The sequence below is a fragment of the Physeter macrocephalus genome, chromosome 6, assembly GCF_002837175.3.
Source record: "Physeter macrocephalus isolate SW-GA chromosome 6, ASM283717v5, whole genome shotgun sequence".
In the NCBI taxonomy this organism is placed as follows: domain Eukaryota; kingdom Metazoa; phylum Chordata; class Mammalia; order Artiodactyla; family Physeteridae; genus Physeter; species Physeter macrocephalus.
This window is the reverse complement of record NC_041219.1, coordinates 93185091-93205332: the sequence shown is the minus strand read 5'-3', so window position 1 is coordinate 93205332 and position 20242 is coordinate 93185091. Positions and strand designations below refer to the sequence as shown.

Genomic DNA, 20242 nt, shown 5'->3' with positions numbered 1-20242 from the left:
TTAGATTTCAAGAGATGAAACTTGACTGCCAGGGGTCAAATCCCATTTATTACCCTCAGTACCTTGGGCAAATCACCCTAACCATACTGGTCTGGGTCCCTTGCCTGAGTAACAAGAATCCTAATAGTAATAGTCCCTACACTTCATAGGGTTATTGTCATGAGGATTAAATGAGTTAATCCACATTAAAGGCTTATTAGCAGTCTCCAGCACACAGAAAGGACCTGATAAATGTAAATGAGGTTAACATTATACAAAGAAAAGAAACCGTACTATAAATCATTTTAAGACAGATTTTAAAATTTAAATTGTTGTCAGCAGATCGTTGCCTCTGCTTCCCACAAAGAGGGACTGAGACAATCTTCTTCTGAGATGATTTTTGATCTTGTGATAAAGACATAAGCTAGCATACACCAAATGAAGTTCCATTCATACAAAATAATTCCCTGGTGTTGACAAAAACCATTATCATCTGAAATATTATCTTTGCTAAAACTCTAAACCCTCGAAGTCTATAACTAAGAACGTAAGCAAATTAGAAGCTACTCTCTTTATGCAGCTTTCTCACTAACAAAATTCCACATCATGAACTTCTACTAATGTTTCTTGTCCACAGATTAATAACAACCTAGTTCAAAACCACATCATTTCCTTTTTCTGCCTCATTTCCTTCAAAGTGAAACATAATTTTTTCTTGGACCTGGAATAAAAAATTCTAGATGAACTAAGCAAATCGTTACCAGAAATGCAATTTTATAATAATACTATTTCAGAGTACTCAAAAAACATAAAACATCTGTGGTGATGTTTTTGTTAATACATAAAAATAACCTAATATATACTGCATACCACCTAAATGGAAAATTGAGTCTATAACTAGAAATGCAAACAGAAATCACTATAGATCCCATCAGTATCGGGTTTTGAAGACCAGTTGGAACATTTTAAGAACTGTGACACTTCTTTAAGTCTTGGCTGGAGGTCACAAACTGCTTGGCACAGATGTTTTGTTTGGCCAACACAGTATTTAAAAATTATTAAACTCAAATATCTTTAGGTGAGTCATGCCCTCTATTTACCTGACAGGCCCTTAAAGGCATTTTATTTGGCAGACCCTGATTAAGACCCATCCTTACAGAAAAGAGATCAAATGATAATCATTAGTTAAATGGGTCCCTCCCTCACTGATAGCCTGATAAAGTCCAGAGCCTTGCAAATTAAAGATACTAACAGTTACATTCAGAAATTCTTCTAGTTGCTTGTTGGATTAATTTTAAATACATACTTTCAGTGCATGTATCTAATAGTGGCTCATTTGATTAGGATCTCTGAGATGAGTTGTTAAAAATCATTTACATCTGGATACTGAAAGAAACCAGAAAGTAGAGTTTTTTAAAAATGTTCTTTTGATATGAAAATTTGTACTGAAGTCCAAATTTCACATAATTTTCAAAAAATTAAAAACATTCAGTCATCGCTGGTTTTTCTTCATATAAAAGGAAGTGAATTTGCTCAATGCACTATTTAGAGAGAAACTAATTTCTACTAATGTATTTTAATGAATATTTATATATACACATAGAGACACACACATATATACACATATTCAGAGCAAGGACTGAGCTGACCATTATTCTCGTTCTTTTCAGTTCCATCCTACTTTCTGGGAGATTCTGTTCCACTTACAAATTAAGTCTGAGTCTAGGACCCAAATAAGAGAACACTGGAGAGGGGTTTCCTAAAACATTAGTCCATGCTTCACTCCAAAGGTGTTAGGTTTTAGGCACTGATGAGACACAAGCTAGCAGGCTTAAGAGTCCAAACATTAATAGCTAACTGTTCTTTACGTTAACGTGGCAGAATGCTTCCATTCACACTGAGCCAGTAAGTACACCCTTGTCTCTGGCATCCTCTTCAGAACACAAATACAAGGCACCTTGCAGTGACTTTGCTTCTGGGGCCAATGCCCCTGGAGTCTCCAGGATTAGTCTCTCTGAAGGTTCTGGTGAATTCTCCCTCCATCTTGGACTCGAGTGCTGTTGGGAGATTTCCCAGGGTGAAGGACATGGAGAAGGGAAACCCAGAGCAGATCGTGACAGGGGGTCCTCTTGAAGGACTACTTCTTGGATACACCTGTTGGAAAGCACTTCCTTTTCTTTGGAATTCCGCCATTTCATCCTTCTGTTCTGAAACCAGATTTTCACCTATTGAGAAAGTAATTGGACAAAATGATCACTTACATCACTTTCCTTCACTTCAGCATTTTAAACTGTAATTTCTTCCACTGTGCCTTCCATAGAATACCTTATCCTGAGAGCCAGCCTAGCAAAGTCCTTGTGGCTTTTTACTTCAGAAATATCTGAGAAATTACTTTAGTACAGCATCTCCACACACTTATGAACCAAAACAACTGTGGTAAGCTGCTAACATCCTGAAAGTCAGACATCTTTCAAGACTGATTTAACTCACTTCGATATTTTAAAACCTCATTTAGTCTGTGCTAAATTATTTATCCAAAGGAAATGTTATTGACTAGTAATAGCATCTGAGTGTTTATTTTGTGCCAGGTGTCAGGCCAGGCACTCGGCGTGGATTATACAATTTGATCCTCACAATGACTGCAAGAAGTCCTTATTTCACACATAAGAAAACTGAGGTTCAACGCAATGAACCAGTTCAAGGTCACATAGCTAGTAAAATAGAAGCATTTAGACTAGAATCCGTGACAGTCCCACTCCAGCGCTGAGGCTCTTATAAACATTCAGACCTCATCAGAAACTTCTGGAGACTAAATTAAGATTACATTTTATAATGCTTGGATAAATTGCAGGCTTTATACAATTTCCAAGTTCGAGTACTTCCAGGATTTCTCAAACTCGAAGAATTAGGCTCAATAAATAACAATGGATTGTAATTAACCTAAAAGTGCTTATGATGGTAGTTTCTAATTTGAGCCACACCTTCCCCCACCCCACTTGAGTCTCTCTTTATTACTAACCTCCCTCTGACTGTGTAGTCAACTGTGCCTGAGCAGGAAACTTCACAACTGGTTTCCTGATAGCTTAAAAGCCAATCACATTGCTTTCCTGTGCATTACATTGCACCCTTTTTTGGTAGCTTTCTCTTTTTAAAACAAAAACTGGAAAATTTTTACCTAAAGAAGTAATTATTAAAGTGTACCAACCAGATATTTCTCCCAATGAAGTAAAAAATTCTACCTGAGATGGTCTTTCCAGATCGGCAAAACAATTCTTTCATTCTTTCAACGTGACGGGCAATGTCCAAAATGGCTACAAAAGAAACCTACTACAGGCAGTTGAGTCCGAAAGACTGCCATCTCAGTTGTAATCCTGTGATTCAGGCTTTTCACAAGAAACCAGTCCTAATGCATACATAGCAGAGAATTTGCTTCTGTTCACAAACTCATTTATTATTTGCAGTAGGCATTTACTGCCAGAACGCCTGCCAACTATTTCTAACGGGTTTTCACCAAGACAGTTATTTGTTGCCATTAGTGATTTTTGTCTTTCTCATCACATTAATTATTTTCTTCTCCTCTTAGCTTTTCTGTATATCTAGAAATTTTTTGAGTAATATCTCAATTTTAAAAAATCATGAAAGGCATTTCTTCATAATCAGTGGTATTGGGACAAATGTACATATTTGGGAAAAATCATAAAATAAAATTTCTACCTCTCAACAAATACAAAAACAAATTCCAAATGGATTAAACAGCTAAACATAAATACAAAACTATAAAAATTCTAGAAGAAAATATAAGAGATGATCATTACAGTCTTGGGGAGATGAACGTTTTAAGTATGACATAAAAAAATAAGGCTACAAAGGGAAAACTAGATCTGACTACATTAAAAAAAGAGAAATTTTTGCACAAATAAAGATGCCACAAGCATATGAAAAAGCCACAAACTACCCCAAAGATTTAAAAGCAGGGACTCAAGGAGATATTTGTACACACAATGCTCACAGTAGCATTATTCATATTAGTCAAAAGGTGGAAGCAACCCAAGTGCCCACTGATGGATGAATGAATAAACAAAATGTGGTATATACATACAACTGAATATTATTCGGTCTTAAAAAGGAAGGAAATTCTGACACATATTACACCATGGATGAAACTTGAAGACATTATGCCTTGTGAGATATTCCAGTCACGGACAAATACAGTATGATTCCACTCATATGAGGTGCCTGGAGTAGTCAAATTCACAGAGACAGAAAGTAGAATGGTGGTTGCCTGATGCCTGGGGGGAGGGAGGAATGGGGTGTCATTGTTTAACGGGTGCAGAGTTTCAGTTTCGAGAAATGAAAAAAGTTCTGGAGAGGGATGGTGGTGACGGCTGCATAACAAGGTGAATGTACTTAATGCCACTGAATCGTACACTTCAAAAAGGTTAAAATGGTAAGTTTTATGTTATGTGTATTTTACCACAATAAAAAAAAGCCACAAACTTGGAGGGGATTTTTGTGGCAGCTGTTAACAGGAAAATGTTACAAACCATAATATTCCAAATATTTTGATTCACAGCCAAAATAATTGCTGCATATCTATCAACAAAAAGACAGAAAAAAAAATGGTGCAGCCATGAAAAGGTTAAATTCAGATGAAAAATGACCAGTAAAGTGATTAAAAGATTCCCAAGTTCTGATAATTAGGAAAAAATAACAAATACAACTGCCCATGAGGTTGGCAACATTTTCAAAAATTTAAATAGTGGAGGGATTGCAAAAAAAGGACTGCTTATTAGTAAGAGTAAAATTTGATATAATTCAATATCTTGATACAATATTTGGAAAGGAATTTTTAAATTGATCACAACTTAAAATGTACATAAACTTTAACTTATAAATCCGACTCCTAGTTCCCTATCTTACAGAAATATTTTTAAAGTGCATAAAGATATGCAATAGTAAAAACGAGGAAGTAACTTAAAGCTGAGGATGGCTAAGTGAATTACAGTATATCCATGTACTGGTCTGCTCTGAGACACTCACCCAAAAGAATGAAGTAAATGTGTATGCAGACATGGAAAGATGTATCCCATGACATTTGAGTGGGGGAAAAAAAAGCAAAGTGCAAAACAATACTCATTGTCAGAGCATTAATCATAATAGCCAAAAAATGGAAACAATCCAAACACCCACCATTAGAATAGATAAACCCTGGTATACCATGTAATACTACACAGCAATAAATGTAAATGAGCTACTGCTACAACACAGCCACATGGATGAATCTCACAAACATATGGTAAGTGAAAGAAGCCATATACCAAAGAAAATGTACTGAGTGATCCTATCTATATAAAGCACAAAAACAGGCAAAACTAATCTATGCTGTTCAAAGTTAGGAAGGAGCAGGTAGTGACTGGGAGGGGGCACTCAGGGGGCTCCTGGCCCGGTGGTAATGTTCTACCTCTTGAGCTGTGTGCTGGTTACACAAGTGATTTGTATTATCCTTCAGAAAATGTTAAGATATATGCAGAGTGTGATGCCATTTTTATTTAAAATTATATACACAATTCTAGGTCTCAGCTTCTTCATTTGTAACACAGAAATAGCAAAAGTAGCTACTTTTATTATCTGTAAATAACATCAAATGTAAGGGCACATAATAATCATTATGAAAGTATCTGTGTTTTTATATGTTTGTGCATATATGACACACATATGTTTATTTTAAAAATAATACATGATATGTCAATAAACTCAAACAAGAGCCATATATAAATGACAGTAGTAACCAGGGAGTTGGATTGGAAAGGGAACAGATATGTTTTCATTTTTAACTTTACCAATCTCCCTTTTGTTTGAACTTACCGAAATAAATACCATGTAGTAACTGTGTTATTAGATATAGTGTACATGCAAATAAGAAAACGTTAAATTACTTCCGAGCTGTTCGCCAAATTCAATAAGGTAAAAAGCGTTCATTCCTGAGGCACTTGAATTTTAAAAACGATATAATCGACTATGTAAAACTATGTGCCTATGGATAACAACTGGGAGATAACATACAAATATGGAAACAGTTTGTTATCTCAGAGTGGAAATATTATGGTCATGCCCTCAAAAATATTCCTTAATAGGCTTGCAGCATTCCCTTTTCGACAGTTCATTTTAAAGAAGATGCTATGTACTATCACGGATTTTCACACTTTCTCAGAGCACTGTCAGATCAATCCCAGCCACTTTTGATCTTTTAACACCTACCTCAAGTTCCAACTCAACCAGAAGCCCCCAGCCTCCCAAACCTGCACACTTTCTCCCCTCTGACTCTGGTGTGTCTTATCCATACCAATGCGATGCAGGCCAGGCCCACTGAGCCCCCCACGTGATCCTCTCTCAGGCCCAGCAATTCCTCTGAGGATCAGGTAATTCCCATCACTAGACCCCCTAGGGGTATAGGAACCAGTCCTATGACCATCCTTTCCAGAGATGGGGATTAGTGTAAGGCTCCAGAGAGATACATAAGTTCTAGGAGAACCACTGATCTAGCTCCTTTATTTGGCAGTATATCTAACCTACCAGGGGTTGTTTCCTATATTAATGTCTTATATTGTTATCTAACTGTTCATGAGCTTCTGCTTTGTTTTCCCAGTTGGTTGTATAAATTCCTGGGGTCCAAGGAGTGTTATCTTAATCAGTATTTATCAATATTCCCTCTTACCTAGCACAGTATCTTACACACAATAGACCACCAAGATATACCTATTGATTTGTCTGTCATAGACATAAAATTGCTCTGTGACATAGACAGAGTTCCTATATTTGTCCCTGTTTTTAAAGTGAGAAACTGAGGCACAGAGCAGTCAATTAAGGTTATGGGCTCATTAGTCCCACACACGAGGAAAGCACAGACTGGCTGATCTAGGCCAATTATCCTCTACCACACCTCGTACTGCTTCCTACGACTATAAAAAGTCAGGGGACAGGGGGACAGATCACTTCCCTAGGGAAAGGAAGCAAGGTTAAGAAGGGTTTCATCCAAAAATAACTGGTTTAATAACATCCAAAGTTAGAAACCAGGTCATTTGTATTGAGGGAAGTACAGTAGAGCATGGTGGTTAACACAGAGCCTCTGCTAGCCCTTCAATGCCTTTATGCTGATTCAGAAATTCCAGGTGGAAGGAGCCTTGCACCTGGAAAGTCAGTTTGACAAGCAGAGTACCTGCTGCATTTGGCTAAGAGTACCCTCTTAGCCAAATGCCCTTGTGCAGTGAACATCCTGTACATCTGTACATGGTGGCTCCAGGTTAAAGAGAATGCAAACTCCAGAGTCAGATTGCCTGGGGTGGGAGCCCAGTTCCAAAGCAGCTTCACTTTGTGACACTGGACCTCTGTTTACCTCTCTACATTTCCTCATCTAGAAAATGGGGATATTTCATATGGTGATTATAAGAAGGATTAAATAGGAAAATGTTAGTGCCTTATACTGTTAATCATTTATAAGTAGGCCAATCTTTAAATGGAGTATGCTGCACTTCCCAAAAGGCCAGAAAGTCTCTTTCAAAATTATATGAAATATCATTGTACAAGAAAGGTTTGTAAAGGTTGCAAATGTGAAACTACTTGACTGTACTTGACATAAGCCCACAGTGCAAAATAATGAAATCTATTAAGAGGTATTTATGAGTCACTCATTCATGCCTTGATTTTGGACTGGAAATGAAGAAAAAGACAGGAAAATTGGTTCCTGCTTTTGAAAGCAATTATGTAACCTGTTTCTCTGAAAACAGAGCAAACAATGTAATGATGTAAATGCCACAAGCCTTTGCTTTTCTCTTCATTTGGGAAGAATTAATCAGGCGAAAACCTAGACCTCTTCAGCAAAGGGACTGATTTCCAAATAGTAATTGTGACATATATTTCCACCCACTAAAAAATTATGAAAGTCATTTCAATAATGCTTAAGGGTCCAGTGCTATGCCTACTACCACAAATAGTTACCAAATGAATGGATATCATTGGATTCCTTCAGAAATCAGGAGCAGTAGATATCTTCCTGCTCATTAGTACCTGTGATTCCTTTAGTCCCAAGTTGACAGCAAGTTTCTTTCGGTCTGTTTTACTGATATATTTCTGCTTCTGAAACATTTTCTCCAGAGCCTTTCTCTGGTCCTCAGAAAAGACAGCTCTTCTTAAAATACCCCTCCGAGCTTTGGAATTCGATTCCTGTGTCAGAAGAGGCAGCACACTCTCTTCTCCTAGAGGGGAGAAAAGATTAAAAAAGCCCCATTAGCTGTAGGGAGAATTCCATCTGTCTTTTCCATGACAATATCCTCCTTCTCTGTACCATGGCCAAATTATCTCATCTCTGAACTCTGCACATTTAGAGAGCTTCTTAACCTTTTTTGGGTCATGGACTCCACTGAGAATCTGATAAATGCTCTTTGCTCCCCATTGGGAAAAAAAAGTACATATGCTTGCTTTCCCAATTTTGCATGCCAGGTCAGAAGGTCCATGGTCCCAGGTTACAGAGCTCCAATGCAGAACTAGTAGGTGGTTTAAATACTTAATTTTTCCCTAATTCTTCATTTATTTATTCATTCGTTTATTATCTCAAACTGTTGAACACTTACCATATGCCAGGCACTCCTCTCAATACTACACACTGAGAAATAAGACATATGTTTTATCGTACTCATTTAAAATCAAGCGGGAGGCATTTATTGAACCGGCATCACAAGTGTGATGAAGTATTCCTAAGGAGAGGGTGCACTGGGAGCACAAAACGATGGGCTTAATCTTCATCTGGGATGTCAGGGAAAGCTTGCAAGAGTCAGAGATGTTTAAACTGAGAAGGAAGGTTTGGAAGACCTCCAATCAGCCCCTCCCTGATTCAGTTGATCATCAACTCCTTCAGGGCAGAGACATTTATTAACTTTTTCTGCCTTTCTGCGGCTTGCACAACACTGGTTCCCACCCTCTGTGAGTTTCATTCATCATTCACTATTCATTTATTCAGCTTCCAAGCTGTGGTAGGAAGAATAATGTCCTTTCCAAAGATGCCCATGTCCTAATCCCCAGAGCCTGTGAACGTATTACATTATATGGCAAGGGATAATTAAGGTTGCAAATGGAATTACAGTTGCTAATTAGCTGAACTTGAGGTTAGGAGCGTATCCTGGAGTATCCAGGTAGGCCCAATGTAATCACAAGGGTCCTTATAAGTGGAAAAGGGAGACCAAGAAAGGAAGTCATAGTGATAGTTTTGAAGATGCTACACTTCTTCCTTTGAAGATGGAGGAAGGGGCCATGAGCCAAAAATGCACTAGAAATTAGAAAGGCAAGGAAACAGATTCTCCCCTAGAGCCTCCAGAAGAAATGTAGTCCTGCTGACACATTGATTTGAGTTCAGTGAGACCCATTTCAGGCTTCTGACCTCTATAACTGTACGATAATAAGCTTGTATTGTTTTAAGACATGAGGTTTGTGGACATTTGTTACAGCAGCAAGAGGACACTAATACACTGGGTATCTGCTGAGGAAACCAGACAAACAGCACATGGTCCCTGCCCTCAAGTAGTTCACCTTCTCATGGGAGGACCAATACATGAACATCACTCCAGGATACAGGCACCAGGGGAGCGGGGACTCCAGTTTACGACTGTATCTGGTATGCATTTTGGTGCTTAATAATTATTTCTAAATAAAGAAGCAAATGCATGTGTTAAGTACTGAAATAGAATGATCCCTACAATGCTCTGGCATCACAAAAAAGGAAGTGATGAGTTCGAGAAAACAGTTAGGTTGAGTCAAGTCTAAAAGGACAATTCAGTTCCAGAGAGAAAGAACCAAGGCCAATCCAGGCAGAGTGACTAGCATGTCTCAAAGCACTAAATCACAAAGGAATAAAGTTTCTCCAAGGAAAAGTAAGCAGTCTGCAAGGCCTTGGAAGGGCATGAAACAGAGGGTGCAAGCTGGCAACCATATCCAGCCTGCAGACGGGCTTTGTCCGGAGTGTTGGTTAAAAATTCTGATTTAGTCGTTCACATTTGATAATTGGGAGGTTTCATATGAAGTCCAGGTTTCTAACATCTCTTCAAAGGCAGCCACACTAGGCTCACCTTCCCATAAAGCAAAGATCTACCATAGTGAGTGGCAGGTGCCCTCTTTAGATGGAGCATGTGGTCCCCAGTTTGCCATAGCCCCACCTAACTTGCTTCTTATCTGACAGGCTCTTGAAGACATCTAGACCTCTGCCACAGATTATGGAGTGGAATTGAGCCAGACCATAGAGGACTACAAGGGTTTGGAACATTACCCAATAGTTAGTGAAGACCAATAGAATATGTTTAAGCAGGGTGTGACATGATAATAATAAACCTACACTGAGCACTTCCTCTGTACTCATACTTACTATGTTAAGCCGCCGACATGCATTATTTCATTTAATCCTCCCAACCTATCTATGCCATGAATGCTACGATTATTCTTCCCATTTCACAGATGAATAAAAAGAAGCTTAGGTAGCTTATGGAACTTTGTCCAAGGTCACATGGCTAGGGCTTCACACCCAGGAATACTGATTCCAAAACAAATGCTCTTAACCCTACAGTGGACTGACACAATCTGACTTGTATTTTAGAAGAAAAATGTCAATAAGTGGATAAATCTCATCAATTTTACCTCTGTAATATAATAGCTTCCCTTCCTATTTGTTTAAAAGATTGTAAACATCTCCCAGCTAGTCTCTCAGCTCTGGGTTGTGCCTCATTCTGATTCATCCTGACATTCCCAGAACTACTGGCCTCTCCCTCTTTCTTCCAGGTCTGTAACACCTGCATCTCCGTAGAAATGCCAGAGGCCCTGGGATGTAATCAAGCTCAGTTCTTTACAAAAGTCTACTTTTACTGATGCCCTTCCCATTCATCCTCTCATGGGATCTTGGTTAATTCTCCATCTACAGAACCAATTATTTTTACCTCTCTCACGCCGAGGTCATATCTTGAAGTCAGGCTTTGGCACCTGGATTCACTATTTCTTAGAGATTTGAATAGTTTTATGCAATATTTGTCAATAATAAAAATAGTATAAACATCTCAATATGTTCATATCTTTCTAAATGCTTTTCTTCTCTGAACTATCCTTTGTATAGAGACCATGGAATTGGCCCTTCTGCACTATTTCAGATCACAGATTCATCTGTTGAGACAGTGTCTCTCTAGGAAGCCTCAGGACAAAAGTTTCTGGAGGATGGAAGAACTGGGTTTGGATCTCAGCACTTGGAGTGAGTTACTCTTTCAGTTTATTTTACAGAGTTTCTTTAAGGATTTGATGAAATAGCACAAAAAATTTCCAGTGCCTAGCCCACAATAAGGATCCCTCAAATCTATTTCCCTTGCCCCTGATGAATTTCATTTTATTCTTATAGGAATCATATGCCACAGACATCCTCTGTACAGACAAAGAAGTGTTCAGAGCAGTTAAGATCCAAAGCAGCGCAAAGGACACAGATCTCAGTGGTAGCAAGACCTTCTAAATCCAAATTCTTGGCTCCTTTCTATGCTTCCCCACACTGTTTCTTGATGGGTCAAGAATGGGAAGAAAGAAACATTTATAAACATAGCCAGAGCTCCTGTCTGTGTCTATGGGCTTCTGCCCTGAGTCCCTGTCCTGGGTCAGCCTGTGAGCCTGGACCATATAGCATCTCCTATACAACCTGGTAACAGTGTCCTCAGATTCCAGCATACCCTTCTCACTTCATATTTTTTTTTTTTTTTTTGTGGCATGCGGGCCTCCCTCTGCTGTGGCCTCTCCCGTTGTGGAGGACAGGCTCCGGAAGCGCAGGCTCAGCGGCCATGGCTCACGGGCCCAGCCGCTCCGCGGCATGTGGGATCCTCCCAGACCGGGGCGCGAACCCGGTTCCCCTGCATCGGCAGGCGGACGCGCAACCGCTGCGCCACCAGGGAAGCCCTCTCACTTCATATTTTGATCTGGAATTCTTAATTTGTAACTGTATACAATCTACCAATATTATAGCCATATGTATTAAAAATTAGGAAAGAAACTTAAATAGCCAAAGGTAAAGAAATGCATAAGCACATTATGCTATATCTACCAGGTGAAATTTTAAAGAACCACTAAAGATGATGACTAGGAAGATCAGGCAGCAGCAAAACAAACAAACAAACAAAAAACATTATAATACGTATGATATTTAAGATACATACTATGCTCACAACTAAGTAAAAATGCAGAGAAAAAAAGACTGAAAGGCAAAAAAAAAAACCCACTAAGATAGGCTACGTTGTAGAGTTATGGACAAATAATTCACCTCCACTCTACACTTTAAGTCTGGCTCAGTTTTCTAAGGAAAACAAGCAAACGTTGTAGTAACCTTTTGGGGAGTAATCTGGCCAAGTGATTGAGTCCTTGCTGCGTGACAACTGAAAATGAATCCACTCCATCCTTCACAGATGCTCACGGTTGATAAGGAGAGGTATGAGAAGAATAGAGACAGCCAGGGTACAAGTGAGATAAACACCCGCAGACCACCACATAGCAAGCTTTTAAGCACCAGATAAGAAGCCACTTAGTCTTGGAGGCCAACAGAGTGAGTCCTGAGTGAGAAGAGCTGCCAGAAGACTAGCAATTCCTCTTGCTGGCAATCTTGACAAAGGCGGGCAGAGAGAGGGACTGACACTTGCAGACGCATGAGTGGGGTGAGGACAAGTGTGAAACGTGGTAAATCTAGGAATCTCACACATCTTGGAACTTCCAGACTGCAGGGGATGAGCGGGAAGAACACAGGACATTAGCTGGGAGGTAGATTAGGGCCAGGGGTGACTGAAACAAATCTAAGGGATAATTTGCCACAGAGGAAAGCCTTTCAAGGACTTGACCAACTTAGTATTTTAGAAAGGCCAATACTTTTTGAGCTAATACAACTTTTTACTTTTTAAAATAATTTTATTTTGTTCTTATTGAAGTATAGTTGATTTACAATGTTGTGTTAGTTTCAGGTGTACAGCACAGTGATTCAGTTATATATATAGTCTTTTTCAGATTCTTTTCCCTTATAGGTTATTACAAAATACTGAGTATATATAGTTCCCTGTGCTATACAGTAGGTCCTTGTGGGTTATCTATTATATAATACAACTTTTAAAATCTGTATAGAAATACAAACAAATTTTTGGACCAATAAAGCTAGTTTAAAAAAAAAATCTGGGGGCTTCCCTGGTGGCGCAGTGGTTGCGAGTCCGCCTGCCGATGCAGGGGAACCGGGTTCGCGCCCCGGTCTGGGAGGATCCCACATGCCGCGGAGCGGCTGGGCCCGTGAGCCATGGCCGCTGGGCCTGCGCGTCCGGAGCCTGTGCTCCGCAACGGGAGAGGCCACAACAGAGGGAGGCCCGTATACCACAAAAAAAAAAAAAAAAAAAAAAAAATCTGCCTACATTTTTTTCTAAGGCGAGGTTTTATAAATAGGGATCATGATTTTACTCATTTTCACCCCCTTCTTCACCAAGATCTACATGTTTACATAAAACCATGGGGTAACACATTTAAATGCCCCTAAGACTTTTAATAGGAACCTACAAGTTTTCCTATTGAGTTATGTTTAAGTGAAGAGAAAGAAGAGTCCCATCAAGGGGATCTACAGATAAATTATTCTCACCAACATGGTAAAAGCTAACATTGAAGGGTCGTGCAAACAAAGCAGACCTCAATCTCTGAAAGACAGAGCTGGAGTGGTTGTGAGGGTCAGAGGGTTAACTCCTGGGTCTGGTTTTCGGGATTCGGTGCCCTATAACAAACACGAATACAGCCACTGAACAAGCAAAAACCATGGCAAAGATAAAGAATATTCCATTCTTCCTTTCTTTGCTAGTTGCCTGGTTTCTCTTAGCATTGCTCTCAATACACAAATTGCGCTTGTTCTCATAAACGGATGTGGCTCAGTTTCCTACAAGAAGCATGTGACAAGATGCTACTTCTACTACTGATGTTCCTCTCCTTGTCTCCCCCATTCTTTTGTGGGCTGTCTCTCGATCTAGCCATAAACTACTGATGAACCTATACCATCTTCCTACCTTCTAAATCTAGGAATATGGGCTCAATTACACCTGCAAAACAAACATAGTGACTTCAAGAACTTGGTAATTCAAAAATCTCTCAGAAGTTACTGAAAAGTTATAAGCAACAAACACCTCTGATTATTCCTAAATTCATGACAAAAGTCTGATTTATGTGGAAACTTACAGGTAACAAAAATAAATAGATAAATAAATAAAATAAAAATAACAATTAACAGGGACAGAGTTTAAGGCATGCAGTAGAAAAGACACTTTAAAATCCAGGGCCGCAAATTCAAGGTGCTATAGGCTCTGCTAATTTGCGAATATCATTATTATTATTTTATAATGTGGCTTCCATATATATTGGGGGCTCAACATGTGCTGATGTATGCACCAACGACAGGCAGCATGGCATGAAATCTTTACCACAATCCCCAGAGGTACATATTATCATCCCCATTTTCCACAGGAAGAAACTGAGGCTCTGGAAAGATAAGTTGTGCAATTGAGGTCATACACCCAAGCAGAGTGAGGCCAATCAATGCTCTTTAAAATTATACCAGGGCTTCCCTGGTGGCGCAGTGGTTGTGCGTCCGCCTGCCGATGCAGGGGAACCGGGTTCACGCCCCGGTCTGGGAGGATCCCACATGCCGCGGAGCGGCTGGGCCCGTGAGCCATGGCCGCTGGGCCTGCGCGTCCGGAGCCTGTGCTCCGCAACGGGAGAGGCCGCAGCAGAGGGAGGCCCGCGTACCACAAAAAAAAAAAAAAAAAAAAAAAAAATTATACCAAAGATTGTCAAAATTACCAATGTGCCGGGAAAGAGGTCGGGAGGTGGGGAGAGTCATTAAAATGGCAGAATGACCTAGTATAGAAAAGTTTACAAGGCCTAATTCCCTGCATCCTGAGATAGCCCCCATGTACCACACCCCCCTGGGAATCCCTGTGTGCAGTGAGCCTTGTGAAGGGCATTTTGAACAAAGGTGTGCTGTGTGTGAATGATACAGTACGGGGTGGGGGGCAGCGAAGAGCAATAGAGAAACACAGCAGTACAGCAGTAGATAGGCCTCTGTCTACCCCTGGGTAGGCTACTACTACTACTTATGAACACTTGGGGAGAAAGGGAACCCCATTCCAGGAACGACCCCCGAATACTTTCACTGCCTCTGTGGAACTGCTGAATAGAGCCATCAACTTGGAAAATCTATTGTCTTCGAGTCTCTGACTCCTTTAAACTTTCTTCCTGGTTGACCAAGTGTCATTTAACTCCCTTCACTATTGAGAAGTCAAAACCTATGTTCAACTTATCACACAAACACAATTATGTTTTCACCACAATAATTAGGCTTCTTTCTCTGTTAGCACAAAATGCTGCATTCTTCTGAAAATCTTAAGAGTTCTAAAGATAAATCCTTATAAAAGAAGCTCTCAGGCAGCCTTTTATGGATTTCCATAGGTCTTGATCAGTTCCCTAAGCCCACTCACTGCTCCAGCTGAGAGCAGGAAACATCCAGGTCAGGTGGTAAGAAGACCCATCAGAGCACTGCCGCCTTTGACAGTGTCACTCATAGGACGAACCTACAGTAATAAAAATAAGGTCCTTTCCCTGCTGCCTTCAACAAAATTCTAAATTCAAATTTGGAGAGTATTCTATGTTCTTTTAAGTTTTAATGAGAAAGGGAAGATAGTAAAATGATCTCAAAAGGCAGAATCTAAGTTCACCTCCCAAGAAAAAGGGAGAGCAATTTATCCCAGAAGAATATTTCCTCACTCATATTTTTATAATGCTGCTCCAAATTTCAACTTTGTCTTTTAATGCATAAAATTCTTGAAAGGTCAAATTCAAGTTGGGTACTCAAAGACAAAATGAAATAATTATCTCATTAATTCAATTAGCTATTCTACAAAATTAAGACTCCTATACATTTTCATGTAGTCTTTTTCTTAAGGTCATTCTCTGCACAACTTCTACAACTTCCCATCTCATTTTATGAAGTATGCTATTTTGAAAAGAACCTTATGGATATACTATCAAAGATTTTCCTTACACTGCTTTGGGGGAGAGGAGAACTTTTACCACTGCCTTTAAATTTTTCCACACTGTAAGGATTGTGCTTAAATAGCCTATTAAACTATTTATTATATGTGAGAAGGGCACTAGATGAATGATTGTTTCCACACTGCCACAAGTCAATCATAAATCTAAAAGGTTAACAAGAAAAACTAAATCAATTTTAAACAAGTGAATCATGTAAACAGTCAAAATGATATTTCACTTGCTAGCTAAGGATGTGTTGCTCTAATCCTACACTTTTTAGAAAGAGTGAAGTCAATATTATGAAACCATGATGAGGGCCACTGATTTCATCTCTTATTAAAATTTTTAGTGTAAACCAAAATTTTGGCTATCCGAACTGAAATACAAAATAATACAAAATTACTTCAACAGTTCATTTTCCTTCTTTCGTACAAATGGAAAAAAACTTAAATGCTTGGGCATAAAATCATTCTTCTTATTAAAAAAAGAAGAAAAGAAAATCTAGTAAATGCCTTAAATTAAAAAGCTTACTGGGCAGTTGGAAGTCTTATTAACTGTTCCTTGGCATCATGATTATTTATGTAAGATTCTTAATTGAAAGCCTAAATCCACCATTTCATTATTATTTGCTGCCAATACAGTGAAAATAAGAAAAAAATCATAAGAAAATAAGAAATTCATTTCAGATTTATCACTAATGAGACACCAACGTTTATTAAGAACACTTGTGGCATCTCTAAGCTGTTTTATTTTATTTATTTATTTTTTCTAGTGTTCTTTCTTTTTTTTTTAAACATCTTTATTGGAGTATAATTGCTTTACAATGTTGTGTTAGTTTCTGCTGTATAACAAAGTGAATCAGCTATATGCATACATATATCCCCATATTCCCTCCCCCTTGCATCTCCCTCCCACCCTCCCTATCCCACCTCTCTAGGTGTTCACAAAGCACGGAGCTGATCTCCCTGTGCTATGCAGCTGCTTCCCACTAGCTATCTATTTTACATTTGGTAGTGTATATATGTCCATGCCTCTCTCACTTCGTCCCAGCTTACTCTTCCCCCTCTGCATGGCCTCAAGTCCATTCTCTATGTCTGTGTCTTTACTCCTGTCCTGCCCCTAGGTTCATCAGAACCTTTTTATTTGCTTTAGATTCCATATATATGTGTTAATATACAGTATTTGTTTTTCTCTTTCTAACTTACTTCACTCTGTATGACAGACTCTAGGTCCATCCACCTCACACACATAACTCAATTTCGTTTCTTTTTATGGCTGAATAATATTCCACTGTATATATGTGCCACATCTTCTTTATCCATTCATCTGCTGATGGACACTTAGGTTACTTCCATGTCCTGGCTATTGTAAATAGTAATGCAATGAACACTGTGGTACATGACTCTTTTTGAATTATGGTTTTCTCAGGGTATGTGCCCAGTAGTGGGATTGCTGTGTTGTATGGTAGTTCTATTTTTAGTTTTTTAAGGAACCTCCATACTGTTCTCCATAGTGGCTGTATCAATTTACATTACCACCAACGGTACAAGAGGGTTCCCTTTTCTCCACACCCTCTCCAGCACTGTTTGTAGATTTTTTGATGATGGCCATTCTGACCAGTGTGAGGTGATACCTCATTGTAGTTTTGCTTTGCATTTCTCTCATGACTTGTGATGTTGAGCAGATTTTCATGTGTTTGTTGGCAATCTGTATATCTTCTTTGGAGAAGTGTCTATTTAGGTCTTCTGCCCATTTTTGGATTGGGTTGTTTGTTTTTTTGATGTTGAGCTGCTTGTATATTTGGGAGATTAATCCTTTGTTGGTTGCTTCGTTTGCAAATATTTTCTCCCATTCTGAGGGTTGTCTTTTCATGTTGTTTATGGTTTCCTTGCATGCAAAAGCTTTTACGTTTCATTAGATCCCATTTATTTTTGGTTTTACTTTCATTTCTCTAGCAGGTGGGTCAAAAAGGATCTTGCTGTGATTTATGTCATAGAATGTTCTGCCTATGTTTTCCTCTAAGAGTTTTATCATGTCTGGCCTTACATTTAGGTCTTTAGTCCATTTTGAGTTTACTTCTGTGTATGGTGTTAGGAAGTGTTATAATTTCACTATTTTACATGTAGCTGTCCAGTTTCCCCAGCACCACTTATTGAAGAGACTGTCTTTTCTGCATTGTATACTCTTGCCTCCTTTATCAAAGATAAGGTGACCATATGTGCGTGGGTTTATCTCTGGGCTTTCTATCCTGTTCCATTGATCTATAGTTCTGTTTTTGGGCTAGTACCATACTGTCTTGATTACTGTAGCTCTGTAGTATAGTCTGAAGTCCAGGAGCCTGATTCCTCCAGCACCATTTTTCTTTCTCAAGACTGCTTTGGCTATTTGGCATCTTTTGTGTTTCCATACAAATTGTATAATTTTTTGTTCTAGTTCTGTGAAAAATGCCTTGGTAGTTCGATAAGGATTGGATTGCTTTGGGTAGTAGAGTCATTTTCACAATGTTGATTCTTCCAATCCAAGAACATGGTATATCTCTCCATCTGTCTGTATCATCTTTAATTCCTTTCATCAGTGTCTTATAGTTTTCTTCATACAGGTCTTTTGTCTCCCTAGGTAGGTTTATTTCTAGGTATTTTATTCTTTTTGTTGCAATGGTAAATGGGAGTGTTTCCTTAATTTCTCTTTCAGATTTTTCATTAGTGTATAGGAATGCAAGAGATTTCTGTGCTTTAATTTTGTATCCTGCTACTCTCCCACATTCATTGATTAGCTCTTGTAGTTTTCTGGTAGCATCTTTAGGATTCTCTATATATAGTATCCTGTCATCTACAAACAGTGACAGTTTTACTTCTTCTTTTCCCATTTGGATTCCTTTTATTTCTTCTTCTTCTCTGATTACAGGGGCTAAAACTTCCAAAACTATGTTGAATAATGCTGATGAGAGTGGGCAACCTTGTCTTGTTCCCGATCATAGAGGAAATGGTTTCAGTTTTTCACCACTGAGAACAATGTTGGCTGTGTGTTTGTCATATATGGCCTTTATTATGTTGAGGTAGGTTCCCTCTATGCCTACTTTCTGGAGGGTTTTCATAAATGGGTGTTGAATATTGTCAAAAGCCTCTTCTGCATCTATTGAGATTATCATATGATTTTTATCGTTCAATTTTGTTGGAAGATTTTTAATCACAGTTTCAATTTCAGTGCTTGTGATTGGTCTGTTTATATTTTCTATTTCTTCCTGGTTCAGTTTCGGAAGGTTGTGCTTTTCTAAGAATTTGTCCATTTCTTCCAGGTTGTGCATTTTACTGGCATATAGTTGCTTCTAGTATTCTTCTCATGATCCTTTGTACTTCTGCAGTGTCAGCTGTTACGTCTTTTTCATTTCTAATTCTGCTGATTTGAGTCTTCCCCTTTTTTTTTCTTGATAAGTCTGGCTAATGGTTTATCAATTTTGTTTATCTTCTCAAAGAACAAGCTTTTAGTTTTATTGATCTTTGGTACTGTTTTCTTCATTTCTTTTTCATTTATTTCTGATCTGATCTTTAGGATTTCTTTCCTTCTGCTAACTTTGGGTATTTTTTGTTCTTCTTTCTCTAATTGCTTTAGGTGTAAGGTTAGGTTGTTTTAGATGTTTCTTGTTTGTTAAGGTAGGATTGTACTGGTATAAACTTCCCTCTTAGAACTGTCTCCCTCTTTTTCTTGATGATTCTGGCTAGAGGTTTATCAATTTTGTTTATTTTCTCAAAGAACCAGCTTTTAGTTTTATTGATCTTTGGTACTGTTTTCTTCATTTCTTTTTCATTTATTTCTGATCTGATCTTTAGGATTTCTTTCCTTCTGCTAACTTTGGGTATTTTTTGTTCTTCTTTCTTTAATTGCTTTAGGTGCAAGGTTAGTTTGTTCATTTGAGATTTTTCTTGTTTCCTGAAGTAGGATTGTATGCTATAAACTTCCCTCTTAGAACTGCTTTTGTTGCATCCCATAGGTTTTGGGTCACCGTGTTTTCATTGTCATTTGTTTCTAGGTATTTTTTGATTTCCTCTTTGATTTCCTCAGTGATCTCTTGGTTATTTAGTAGCATATTGTTTAGCCTCCATGTGTTTGTATTTTTTAGTTTTTTTCCTGTAATTGATATTTAGTCTCATAGTGTTGTGGT

General features: G+C 38.6%; 1 protein-coding gene across 1 annotated transcript in view; it reads right to left on the bottom strand.

Moving 5' to 3' along the window:
• Positions 1-1539: 1539 nt before the first annotated feature.
• DBX2 (developing brain homeobox 2) overlaps positions 1540-20242 on the bottom strand; it is a 38977-nt gene continuing 20274 nt past the window's right edge. The window contains exons 3-4 of the mRNA XM_007116284.2: positions 8044-8231; positions 1540-2204 (exon numbers count right to left, since the gene is read on the bottom strand). Of these exons, the coding sequence (XP_007116346.1) occupies positions 1872-2204; positions 8044-8231 (521 nt within the window). The 3' untranslated portion in view covers positions 1540-1871. The remainder of the gene's footprint in view (positions 2205-8043; positions 8232-20242) is intronic.